Below are 12,113 nucleotides of genomic sequence, written 5' to 3' on the forward strand. Positions count from 1 at the left end.
ATCAAATACAAAATGTAGCTAAACATGCCTCACCCCAACTGCCCCATGCTCTGTAACCAAACTGGTGCATAACTACAGATACAGAATTAAAAGAGGCAAAGAAATAAAGAATCAAAAGCAGAAACTTGAGAGAATGGTTAGGAGAAAATCTTTTGCATGTGTACAATTAGTATAGGAAGCATATTCACTTCAAGTAATCCACTTTTAGTCTTGATCTACCTTTCTCCAGCAGCTTCAAATTTAAACTAAGTGCCAATCTCCACATTTTAAATTGCAAATTACTTTTCTAAATCATTTAACAAATATCCTTGAAATTTCACATGTCAACAGCTCATTAATATCTACAGCAAATGTAGCTCTCTGAGAAGAACCACAGATTTTATGTTTATTGAGACAGATAGCTGGCACAGAGAAATAGAGCTCCTTCAATTACTAGTTGGCAGAAGCTAACTTCAGTTTAAAATCAGTCTACAGCAATTTATGGCAACACTGCAGTGAAGTGACTATTTTGAATAAGATTAGCTACTGCTGATGGCAATGCTTGGACAGTGTTTATAAATCAAACTCAGAACTCAGTATTTTATAATAGGCCACTTCAAAACTATCTCCCATAATCACCTATGCAGTATATTATGATAAATGCAAACATGGCTGGAGATTAAAAGTAATAAAACAAGGTACACAAGGTAATGAGAGCAAGTAAACTATAAACAAAGACTTTATGCATATATGTGAGCAATACCTGGTGCCTGGCTTAACTCAGGCCTTTGTTCCCTGCAAAGATTAATCAAAGTAGCACATCTAAGTAGCACATCACATTTGGGGTTATTTCAGTAACCCCAAATCTCATTTCTTCATACACTGAGAAAAAAATTAATTAATAATTCTGATCATTAATGAAGGGAACAATTTACTTTGTTAAAAGGTAATATTCATCATAGCTAAAACCAGGCATGGATAACAGAAATCAAAGTTCCAGTGGCCCACACTATTACAGACTTTGATAGCCAATGAAAACAAAAACCTGAAAGAACACAAGTCATTCCCACCAAGAGAATGGGATAATTACTGCCAGGAGTGAGAAGCAAGGGCACTAAAGCTGCAGCCATTCCTGCCTGTAGCAAAGAAGGAGCCATCACAGCATCCTTCACCACAGCACTCATGTTCCAAATCCCTGAGCCAGCTTCCAAAAACTGCCTGCTCTATTGATGGAAATAACACCCCCAAAATAAGGCAGAGACAGAAACATAACATTACTGGGTGCCAGATGAAGAGACAGGAGTCCTGCAGCCCACACTGACAGAGCACAGAAACCCTGCAGTGGGTTTGGCTGAGGAAGGGAAATGACTGGAGTAACTTACGGATCCACGTGCAGAACCCTCTGGCCACTTCTGGCACACGCTGCTGCAATGATGGACTCAGGCAGACCTGCAATGACACAGGCAGCTTTGAGAACTCACCATGCAATGATATGTGAGAAAGTGCAATAATGGTACAACTTGGTCAGAAGCAGGCAGCTCAAACAAAAGAAATTTTACAATCTGAGTCGCTGAAATTGTTAACAGTCTCATGCTACTAAAATAATGAATGCTATTTTGTGCTCTTGAACGTTTTGCTGACCCTCTTAAATGCAACTTTATTTTTATTTTTTAAACAACTGTATGGTACATACCACTTGCAAACACAGCTGAGTTAAAGTTTGGCACCAGCATCTTCTCTCCACAGGCTGCTCTCATAATCAGATTGAGTAATTGCCAGCACAATGACAGCCAAAGCTTAGTGGGGTGCTCTGTACCCACATCCTTGGTAATGCACACAGGCATTACCTGAGGGCATTTCTGGTCACTTCAAACTGAACAAAAGGACTGTGATTGTCCTTAAGAGTGGTATCCCTCTGAAAATCTCCCACCTTATGCAATTACACTCTACCAAATCAGTATGTTTTCCCTATATTTAGGAAAAATGTAGCAAAAAAGCACACCAAAAGGCTGTGGTATCTCTACCAGCAATACATGCTTGGAATGACACAGGATCCCACTGGAGCTCAATAAATAAATGGGGCTGTTCTGTAATGTCTGCTCCCACTCACCAGGTTCCACATGCCCAGTTACAGGCTTGGAGCCTGGAGCAGGTTCAGAACAGCAGGACAGCTCACCCAGTTACAGGGCTTGGAGCCTGGAGCAGGCTCAGAACAGCAGGACAGCTCACCCAGTTACAGGCTTGGAGCCTGGAGCAGGTTCAGAAAAGCAGGACAGCTCACCCAGTTACAGGCCTTGGACCCTGGAGCAGGCTCAGAACAGCAGGACAGCTCACCCAGTTACAGGCCTTGGAGCCTGGAGCAGGTTCAGAAAAGCAGGACAGCTCACCCAGTTACAGGCTTGGAGCCTGGAGCAGGCTCAGAACAGCAGGACAGCTCACCCAGTTACAGGCTTGGAGCCTGGAGCAGGTTCAGAAAAGCAGGACAGCTCACCCAGTTACAGGCCTTGGAGCCTGGAGCAGGTTCAGAACAGCAGGACAGCTCACCCAGTTACAGGCCTTGGAGCCTGGAGCAGGTTCAGAACAGCAGGACAGCTCACCCAGTTACAGGCCTTGGAGCCTGGAGCAGGTTCAGAAAAGCAGGACAGCTCACCCAGTTACAGGGCTTGGAGCCTGGAGCAGGTTCAGAACAGCAGGACAGCTCACCCAGTTACAGGCCTTGGAGCCTGGAGCAGGCTCAGAAAAGCAGGACAGCTCACCCAGTTACAGGCCTTGGAGCCTGGAGCAGGTTCAGAAAAGCAGGACAGCTCACCACCTGAGCTCTGTGGCACCAACTGCCCTCCAATCTCTTTCTCACTGATCTGTTGGCTGTTTAAGCAAGTAATCAGGATCAGCAATTAAAATCCTAGGGACTGGTATTAAAGACACTTAGGCCATGTATTCAATTAAGGGATGAGATTAAAGAAGTGCAAGGAGTGTTTGGCTGATCTGATTTCCAGCAGCACCAGAAGCAGCTGCAGAGACAGAACTGGAAGGGGAAAAAGCAGCTGTGGAAGGGCACAATCCACTCTGGCTCACTCCATGACAAACACCATCCCCAGCAGAAATCCAGGCCTGTGCTGTCTGTTCCTTACACAGAACAGGGCCTTCACCAACAAATAAACCTTCAGTCTAGGAAACATCCCCTGGGAGCTGGGTACACCTGGCCACAGTTTCACCAACTCTTCAAACCAGCAAAGTCCAACACAATCATCAAAATAAAGAGGTGCAACCTCTCCCCTCACCATCTGCCCCTCCTGACCTCCCTCCAAATCAGATAAATGGTCAGTTTTTGGGAGAGCAGTTCCATGGTGGTGTCCAAAAGTATAAATATTTCTATCCATACAAAGAAGGAAGTGTAAGACAGGGATGGCAAATTTTCCAGGAAAATAGCTACAACTTCCCTTCAAAATTTCTGGTTTTAATGATTACTTTTTTGATAGATTAAAAAAAAATCCTTTGCTGAATTGAGAAAGCAAAAAAATGAAAATAGTTTTGCATTGCTGACCTTTCACAGCAAGTGAAGGTTTAACACAGAATTAACCTCCAGGGGCAGAAGGAGGGATGAAGAGTTGTAGCAGTTCCTGGGATGTTTGTTTCACAGCCCAGAAAGGCCAAAAGTTGAATTTTTGGAACCAAGAGCTCATAACACAGACCACTGTGAGCAAGGAGACAATACCTCAGTGCAGCACACACCTCAGGACTGCCATGAGGCCCTGGCAGCACACAGTCATTATGTGAGGGCTCCACACTCAGCTGTCCCCCATGTTTATATATATGGCTCATTTTGCTCCCTCTATAAACCATCTGGAATAGAATCTACAACTACTCTGTGTTTGGAGCTCCCAAAAAAGCTTTTCTTTCCCTCATTGGGGCACAGAGAGTATTACTCTAGAAATGGAATTGAGAAACTTGTTTCTCCTTCCTTATTGATAAAAGCTACTGAGAAAGTGTTGTAAAACATCACCAGTGCTGCCTGGCTGACCTGGGCCGAGTTATAGCTACCAGGGCATAACTGATTGCTTTAAGCTTGATCCAATTGATACTGTGCTGGAGGTCTGTTCTTCCATTAACCTTGGATGAAATTGTTCCCTGAATTAGCTTCCTTGCTCTTGAAAGCTGGCATCAATTTTCTTCACCAACCCTGTGCTCCTAAGACAGCGTGGTCCCCCACATACCCAGTGGTGAGAGTGGAGCGTGGCCAGCACATCCCAGCTTTTGGGGAGGCTCCCAACAACCTGGGAACAGGAGACCCTTTGCTCTTGGGGACAACACCTCAGGAAATCCAAGAAATAAATAAGACTGTCACATGGCAGTTCTGAATTCTGAAACACACCAGTTTCTGAGTTCTCTTCTCCAAGAGAAACAAGGGCACAGGGAAAAGAGGCAGCTTTGTCAAATGCAAGTTACTCCTACCTGTGACCTCTATTGCATGGTGGTTACTGAACAAAAGCCTTTTCCAAGAAAGAGGGTTCTGGACAATTACAATACAGTTATACATTGTCCTTCTCTATCCAGGAAAAAAACTAACTTGGAAAAGCCTGCTTAGAGAAATGGCAGTTTATGGAATCACAGCATGGAAAGCTGAACTGCCTCTGACAGGACACTCAGAGCTGTGCAAAACAGGTTCCCTTCAGATAATCCAGCAACAGAGGAATGTGTGCTTTTAGAAACTGTCCTTACTTGGAAACAGCCTCCTGATCTGAACTTCGATTCCTCAAAAGCCCTAAAATGGATTCTATTCAGATTTTGAAATGTGTTTGGATCCTCACTACAAGGCACACCCGTCCTCCTGCATTAGGCTTCCCATTGGAAAGAAACAAAGTGGCAAGCAGACTGAATTGTAACAATAATTAGCTCTAATTAAAAAAACAAACATGGTGGCATGGCCACTTCAGTAGGCAGAGGAAACTGAGGTTTGCATCAAATGTTTCTGTACAACGCCCTGGGAAGCGCTGGGAGAGACTGCAGGGCTGCCTTGGAAGGAGCTGCAGGCAGGAGGAGGGAGCCCGGCCGGGGCAGGAGGAGCAGGAGGAGGAGGAGGAGGAGGAGGAGGAGGAGGGAGCCCGGCCCGGGCAGCACAAGCACCGGGCTCAGGACACTCCTGTGCTGACTGCAAGGTTCCTCTGCAGGCACAGGCCCCTCCCAGCACTCACCCTCGCTGCCACTGCCCGAGCACTGCCTCCATCCCAGCCCTGCTGGACACATCCCAGGCAGGTTCATCTCCATCAATCTCTAAGAGGTGCCTGCTGCAAGCTGACCTTGAGGTCTGCATCCGGTTTTTTCCAGTAACCTCTGACCAAGATAATCCCCATTACATGAATTTTTGGAGATTCCCAATGAAATAAAATCAGCCATACTCTCATTTTCTAGAATAGTGTTTTAGAAGTAAAAAAGAAACAGAGGAATTAGCTACAGATTATTTAGTTATCAAAAAAACCAATTCTATTTTTAGTTCCAATACAACAAAATTAAAGTTTGAGATAAACGCTAAGGTGGAAAACTTTAATTCAGTTTTAAAAGCCAAATAATTTCTGAAGTCTTACAAAATAATGAAAACTTATAACTCACCTCTGTGTGATCAAAAGTTAATTTTAGGCTTACACACTGTGCCTCCTGCTTAGCAGCTCTGGTGCTGCCTCTGGCAGTGCCCTGCAAGGGACGCAGTCACTGCCCTGAGCAATTTCCAAACCAAACAGCTCCAGATCTCTGGGAGCACCCTAGGCTGAGCTGTTCACTGCAAACTGCTTTGCAGGCATCCAGATGATAAGTTTTTACTGAATTACACAAGATCCATCTTGAAAAGGCTTAAATGTTTAATTTGCTTCACTCCATCTACTAAATAAATCACAAGTGGCTTTTTCATAATATAAAATGTTGAAGGGAAATAGATAAAAATGTTGGAACACAGACAATTTCAAAACAATCTTCTGGAGTCAGACAGTTCACCAGCTGCAATACATTTTGTTTGCATCTGAACTTGTAAGTAGAGAAGAGCAGCTGACTCTGGAGGAGCTCACTACAAAATACTCGTGGTGTGTTTTTGGTATTTGTGAAATTTTTAAATAATTTCATAATTAATTGCAAATTAAAATACTTCTTGCATGTAATATTTTAAGATAAAGATTATTAAAATTTATTAAGTTTAATATTTGCTCATATTGCAGAGCAGTATCAGAAAATACTTCTGCATTACAGAGTATGGCATAGAAATGCCAAGCCACTAAGAAAAGTAAGAACATGTTACTGGTCAAGAAAGAAGCCACAAGTAAAAAGTTTCTTCTCCTACACTGAAATTGCCAAGTTCCTCTGATGAGACACAGATAACTGTGTGCAATGAAAAGCATTCCATCTCACAGCTGGTGTAAATGAACATTTAGGAAAGGAATACAAGTACCTAGGCTTGAAATAAAAATTTAACTTCTTACTAGAAATTATACTCACACCAAGCAATGTTCTCCAGCACAAACTACAGCTCAGAGCCTGATCTTTGCTTTCACTGCTGCTTCCCCATGGGAAGAGAGCTGGCTCTCCTTGCACATCTGTGAACATTTCATGAAAGGAGACTGAGGCAGTTTCTCCTCCTCCTGCAGTAGCAGCAGGGGCTGTGACCCCCAGGGTGCCCTGGCACAGCCCCAGAGCAGCTCCTGCACGGGACTGGAGCCATTTCCTGCTGGGATACAGGCCTGGAGCTGCACTGCTCCTCATTCACACTGCAATTTCAAAGTACCTTACTAAGCCTTTTTCTAAAGGAGTTTTTCACCTTGGTATGCAGATGACCTACTCTGTATTTTTCACAGTAGAGTCCTACAGGCTCTGATTCTGTAGGATCAGCAATATGATCTGGAAAAGATGCAGAACACAGGCTGAGAAGGACAACAAAGGGTTCAGAGAACAATGAGTTCTCCCACAAGAGCAGCCAGGGGCACTGCACAGTATCTGGGAAATAACCTGAGCTACCAGAGGGAGCCTAAACCTCCCACAGCACCTCTGCTACACCCCCAAATCCACACTGGAAGCCAGACCAGAACACAACCCCTGCATTTCAATCAGGTTAAAAAAATCAGTAAAGAAGATGAAGGTACCTTTACATGTGGAGAGCAGTAACAAAACTGGAAGGGGACAGCCACAGAGAGGACACAGGACAGGACTGTGAGCCAGTGTTCACTGTGTCTGACATTTGAATGGACAGGCAATGACTTATCTACAAATGATTACTAAATGTGGGTCTATTTCCTCCTGCCAGACATGAACATTACAAGACAGGGCCACTGGGTTAGTCCAAGTGACCACTGACATCCAAAATATCCATCTTCAGCTGCTTTTCCATTGAGCCTTCATCAGCTCTAACCAGCCACTGATAGAAACTGAAGACTGTGCACTTACATAAGATAATGCAACCAAAATATCAGCCCAAATGATGTATTACAAAAGATTTTAGTCACATTCTAAAAATATCCTGCAACAATGAAACTCTTCGGAGTTATTATTTTTTTATATCAATCTTCAGTGTTTACTTGAAAATTCTCATCTGTAATATTTGGCTTAGTTTACTAGTAAGGTATATTTTTAAAATTGTGTTGGTATCTGGAAGTGATTTTCCCTAACACACTACACTTACATAAGATAAACATGAAGTACTCACCCCACTCCCAGCATATCTAACAATAAATAATAGATTCTCCTGACAGGACTTTGATGACCTGGCAAAGCCCGAGTGCTTTCAGCCAAAATCATATGAAACCATAAATCACTCCTTATTTTATAGAATATTTCAAAATGGATTCCTGCTTTCTACCTTGAAAGTCATTTCATGTGTTATTTATAACCACTGAAAACCAGAATGGAAAGAAAATTGCATAGAACTAGAATATTTACTGTGACTGCTTTTATAAAGAATAACTCTTTTTTAGAAAAAAAAAAATTAGAATTACTGGCAGACAAACTTGTCAATAGAACACCTTTCAAAGAGCCATATCCTTTACAACTTTCCCAGCAGTTAACACAGCTCTTGGGGAGTGTCAGAGACAAGAAGGCCACACTGAATACAATCCAATTCACTGCAGGAATTCCAAGGCAAACATGACCCTGCACCTGTATCCACACCACTCTGCACGGCCACAAAGCTGCAAATCTTGGCACTTCCAGGCCTTTCTGCCCTAAACTCAGCACTGCTGAATGTTCTGCCTGTGGATTTTCCTATTGGACAAAGGTCTGCCAGCATCCCCCAGTTCTGCTTCTAGAGCAATAAAAATCACAGAAGAGACTCCCCAAAGAGCAGAGCTGCTCTGAGGGCTGATGATGCTGGAGAATATCAGCTTTGGCAGGAACCATCCACCCAACCCACCCTGCCTGCCTGATGGGCACCTGGAGCTCAGCACTGGGCTCCAAACGCAGGGACGGGGATGGGAGAGACTGGAGCTGACAGGGAGGGGAGAGTGACTTCAAGGCTGCCACAAAAAAGGAAACAGAGCAAAACAATGTCCTAACAGCTTCCATTCTCATGCTGTGCTGGCCATGAAAAACCTCAAGCTCTGCTCATCAGTTTCATGTCATGCAATAATCCAGTTTCCTTTAGAACCATGGATATAAATTCCATGAGTGTAGCAAAACCTCAGCTGCTGTACCCACCAGAAGTAATTTTGTACCCACATCCACCTTGCTCTAAACTTGCTCATGCAAGTTAAGGAAAAAAAAAATTCTTCTAAAAGAAAACTTCCTTTTCCCATAGCAATACTGATGAATTAATTGAACCTAGGCATTAACTGAAGCACTGATGACTCAAATTTAGTTGAGGTTCCATTTGCACTAAGCTCACTACAGGGAAACAGTTAAATGAGCCTGAAATAAAAACAAATTCAAATCTTATGTTACCACTCAGTCTAATTACTAAATTTAATAGATGCACGAGTTATAAAACCAGGAAAAGGCCACACATACAGAAATTAATACAACTATGCATTAAAAATCCCATTAAACACAAACATTGTAATTATTATGGTATGACAATTGCATATTCATAGGTACACTCAGCACTGGTGACAGCAACAGAAACAAGAGAGTTGAAGACTGGGAAAAAATATTCCCTCAGGAGCCACTTCCCAAAGAGAAGACAGATGAAAGTTCTACTCTGAACAATCTTCCACACTGAGAAATTTAATACAGATTAAAAACCCTCAGTCACTCACCAGTGCTAATCACCACTTGTGCATGCTCTTATTTAAAAGGAATGCAAAGACAAAACAACTCCTGAAGTGCAGAACTCTGAGAATCTTGGAATCAGTTAGAGCAGTACTCTCTCCAGGTGGGCAAAAAGGCATCCCTGAATATAAATCAACACCCCCAAATACAGCAATATTTCAGAGAATTTAGCTCAGAGAACCTCCCTCCTGCAGCACCAAAGCTCCAATATCACACCTCACTTCAAAGCAGGGAAGATTGGGTTTGATGGCTGCACATGACCTGCTCTCTGTGGCACAGACAGTCCTTGTTCCCTCCATGGCTAGAATAAGAAATAGCTTAACATTAATATCATTTTCATAAACCTCTGAGCTTCTGCATATTTACCTCATGGCAGTAAAGAATGGATCATCCCCAAAAATCACAGAAGTTACACAATGTTAAATATTTCATCCTTACAGTTGGATACTCAGCTTCACTATTAACCAAACTTCTCACACACTCAAAATGTTCTCAAATCTGAACACATCTAAAAAATGTCAGATTCATTACTGCAAACCACTCCACAGAATAGAGTTAGGACACAGAAGGGATCTCTTAATTTGCTCAAGAATTTAAATTTGATATTTTTAGCACAGTTTTGGTCAAAACAATGGGGGCAGTATGGCTTTATAATTACTCAAAAACTCCAGATATAAATCAGAAATCTTTTAAACAATTATACATACACTGTATGGGGATTGCTTTTTTTCTGCTGAACACTGAAATCAGCAATTTCTTTAAGAAATTCATTCATTCAATTTCTAAGAGCTAGGAATCTTAACTCCCATGGACATAATTTCACAGATCAGCAAACTCCAAAACCAGAGTTCCTAATTTCACATGGCAAACAGTAACATTAAAAATGCCTTCCCATTTGTGTTCCAAACAACACCCTGAGCTCTTTACAAAGGCAAACCAAATCTGACTGTAAATTTGGGACCTATAAACAGTGATGCACTTTAAGACTAGAGCTCCATGCTGAATTTAAGGCTTATCAAGACCAATCTGAACCAGGTCACTCTCACTGGGTTCTACAAACAGAAATCTATTCCAATAATTCAAGATTATTTTGCTACCCAAGCACCAAGAATCTTAGTTCTGAAGGAGTATTTAAAATTTTCTCTTGTAGTTATATTGTGCTAAGTTACAGTGAGTGAGACACTCCAGGTGTCCATCATTATTCACCTGAACGGGATGAAGTTGTACAGGATACAGACAGTGCAGAAAGATGAGAATTAAGTGTCTGGTTTATGCAATCATTCATACACAGAGAAATGTGCTTTAATGAGGAAGACTCAAAGAGTTTTGTGTTATTTATAAAGCAGGCACGGAGATTAGAAAAACAACTTTGAAAACTTAAACTATTTGTATTGCAGGATATGGTAAAAAATATATTATCAGCCTATAGCACATATACTGCAACGAGAGAGAATTTCAGCTCTTCAGAGCTGTTTTCCTTGCACAAAAGCAAACCTGAGCAGCAGGATGGGATTTCGGGACTAAGGGCTGCCAGAGTCAGTCAGACCGGGCTTTCCGAGGCACTAGAGGAGCCCCCGATCTCAGGTGCGGTTTGTGAGGTTTGAGCCCGGTCACAAGGCCGGGGTCCCGGCAAATCCTCCTCAGGGCAGCCGCACAGGGCCCTCCGTAACAGCTCCATTTCCAAGCACGCCTGGCCAGGCAGTGTGAGCAGCAGCCCTGCAGCGGGGCTGCGGTGCCCGGGGCAGCGCTGGGGACAATGTCACGGACACGTCCCCGGGGTACCTCAGCAGCCACTCGCACACCCTGCCCGCCCTCCCCAGACACCGCTGTCGCCCCTCAGCCGGGGACCCGCGTCCCCCCGCCGCCCCTTGGAGCTTCGGCCCTGCCAGGGCCGGCGCTGCCCCCGTGCCCGTCCCGCCCCGTACCGGTGCCCACCACCACCACATCGAACTCTGTGGGCAGGTTGTCCGCCATCTTGGGAGGCGCCGTCACGCGCGCGCCGCCGGCGGAAAGGGCGGGAGCGGCTGCGGGGGTTCCGGCGGCGGCGGGAGGGAGCGGAGCGCTCGGGAGAGAAGGGCGGCCCCGCCTGAGGAGCGATGGCCCCGCCTGAGGGAGCGGAGCGCTCGGGAGGGAGGGAGAGAGGGGCGGCTGTGGCTGGGGGAGCGCCCGACCCTCCTGAGGGAGCGCGGGGTTCGGGGACAGCCCGGGGATTGTCCCGGGTCCGTGCCCTTGCAACCCGCCAGCCCCTCGGCCTCACCATCCCTCACTGCCCTGGTGTCCTGCTCATCCACAGAGCCTGCCATGGAGCAAGGCTACGGGATGCAGTAGGGAATATATAGATACATCTACGAGCACCTACATCCATCACTAAGCTTCTTAACTACAGTCACATGGCGGCATTCCACCTCCTGAGCCAAATCGCTTCATTGCAAGCACGTGTGTTTTTGTATGACTTACGGGTCGATTTGAGGAAGAAATTATAAATTGTTTCCTGGCAAGGTGGGCAGGCTCTGGCACAGGTGCCCAGAGCAGCTGTGGCTGCTCCTGGATCCCTGGACGTGTCCAAGCTTGGACAGGGCTTGGAGCACCCAGGGACAGTGGAAGGTGTCCCTGTCATGGCAGGGGTGGCACTGGATGAGCTTTAAGGTCCCTCCAACCAAAACCATGTTATGAACGCCACTGAAGTTTCTTGGCTGACCATTTCCCCAGAAACAACAAATTTCACTTTTATTATTTCCTCTGCATATTCACTGTTTCCAAAACAAATTATATTGGTTTTTTTGATCTTGTTACTCACTGTTCCTTATGAATATATCCAAGAAAATATTTTCATCATCATTTTTAAAAAGTTCTCTTCCTCCCAACTGCAATATTTTTTCCTTTAGCCACCACATTGA

At 44.4% G+C, this 12,113-nt stretch overlaps 1 protein-coding gene across 1 annotated transcript in view; it reads right to left on the reverse strand.

The window, feature by feature from the left end:
- The window catches only part of CHM (CHM Rab escort protein), a 53,632-nt gene extending 42,361 nt beyond the window's left edge, over positions 1-11,271 (reverse strand). Inside the window, exons 1-2 of the mRNA XM_054641342.2 lie at positions 11,142-11,271; positions 1,362-1,428 (exon numbers count right to left, since the gene is read on the reverse strand). Of these exons, the coding sequence (XP_054497317.2) occupies positions 1,362-1,428; positions 11,142-11,190 (116 nt within the window). The 5' untranslated portion in view covers positions 11,191-11,271. The remainder of the gene's footprint in view (positions 1-1,361; positions 1,429-11,141) is intronic.
- Between the last annotated feature and the right edge of the window lie 842 nt (positions 11,272-12,113).

The sequence above is a fragment of the Agelaius phoeniceus genome, chromosome 14 (genome assembly GCF_051311805.1).
Source record: "Agelaius phoeniceus isolate bAgePho1 chromosome 14, bAgePho1.hap1, whole genome shotgun sequence".
NCBI classification, from domain to species: Eukaryota; Metazoa; Chordata; class Aves; order Passeriformes; family Icteridae; genus Agelaius; species Agelaius phoeniceus.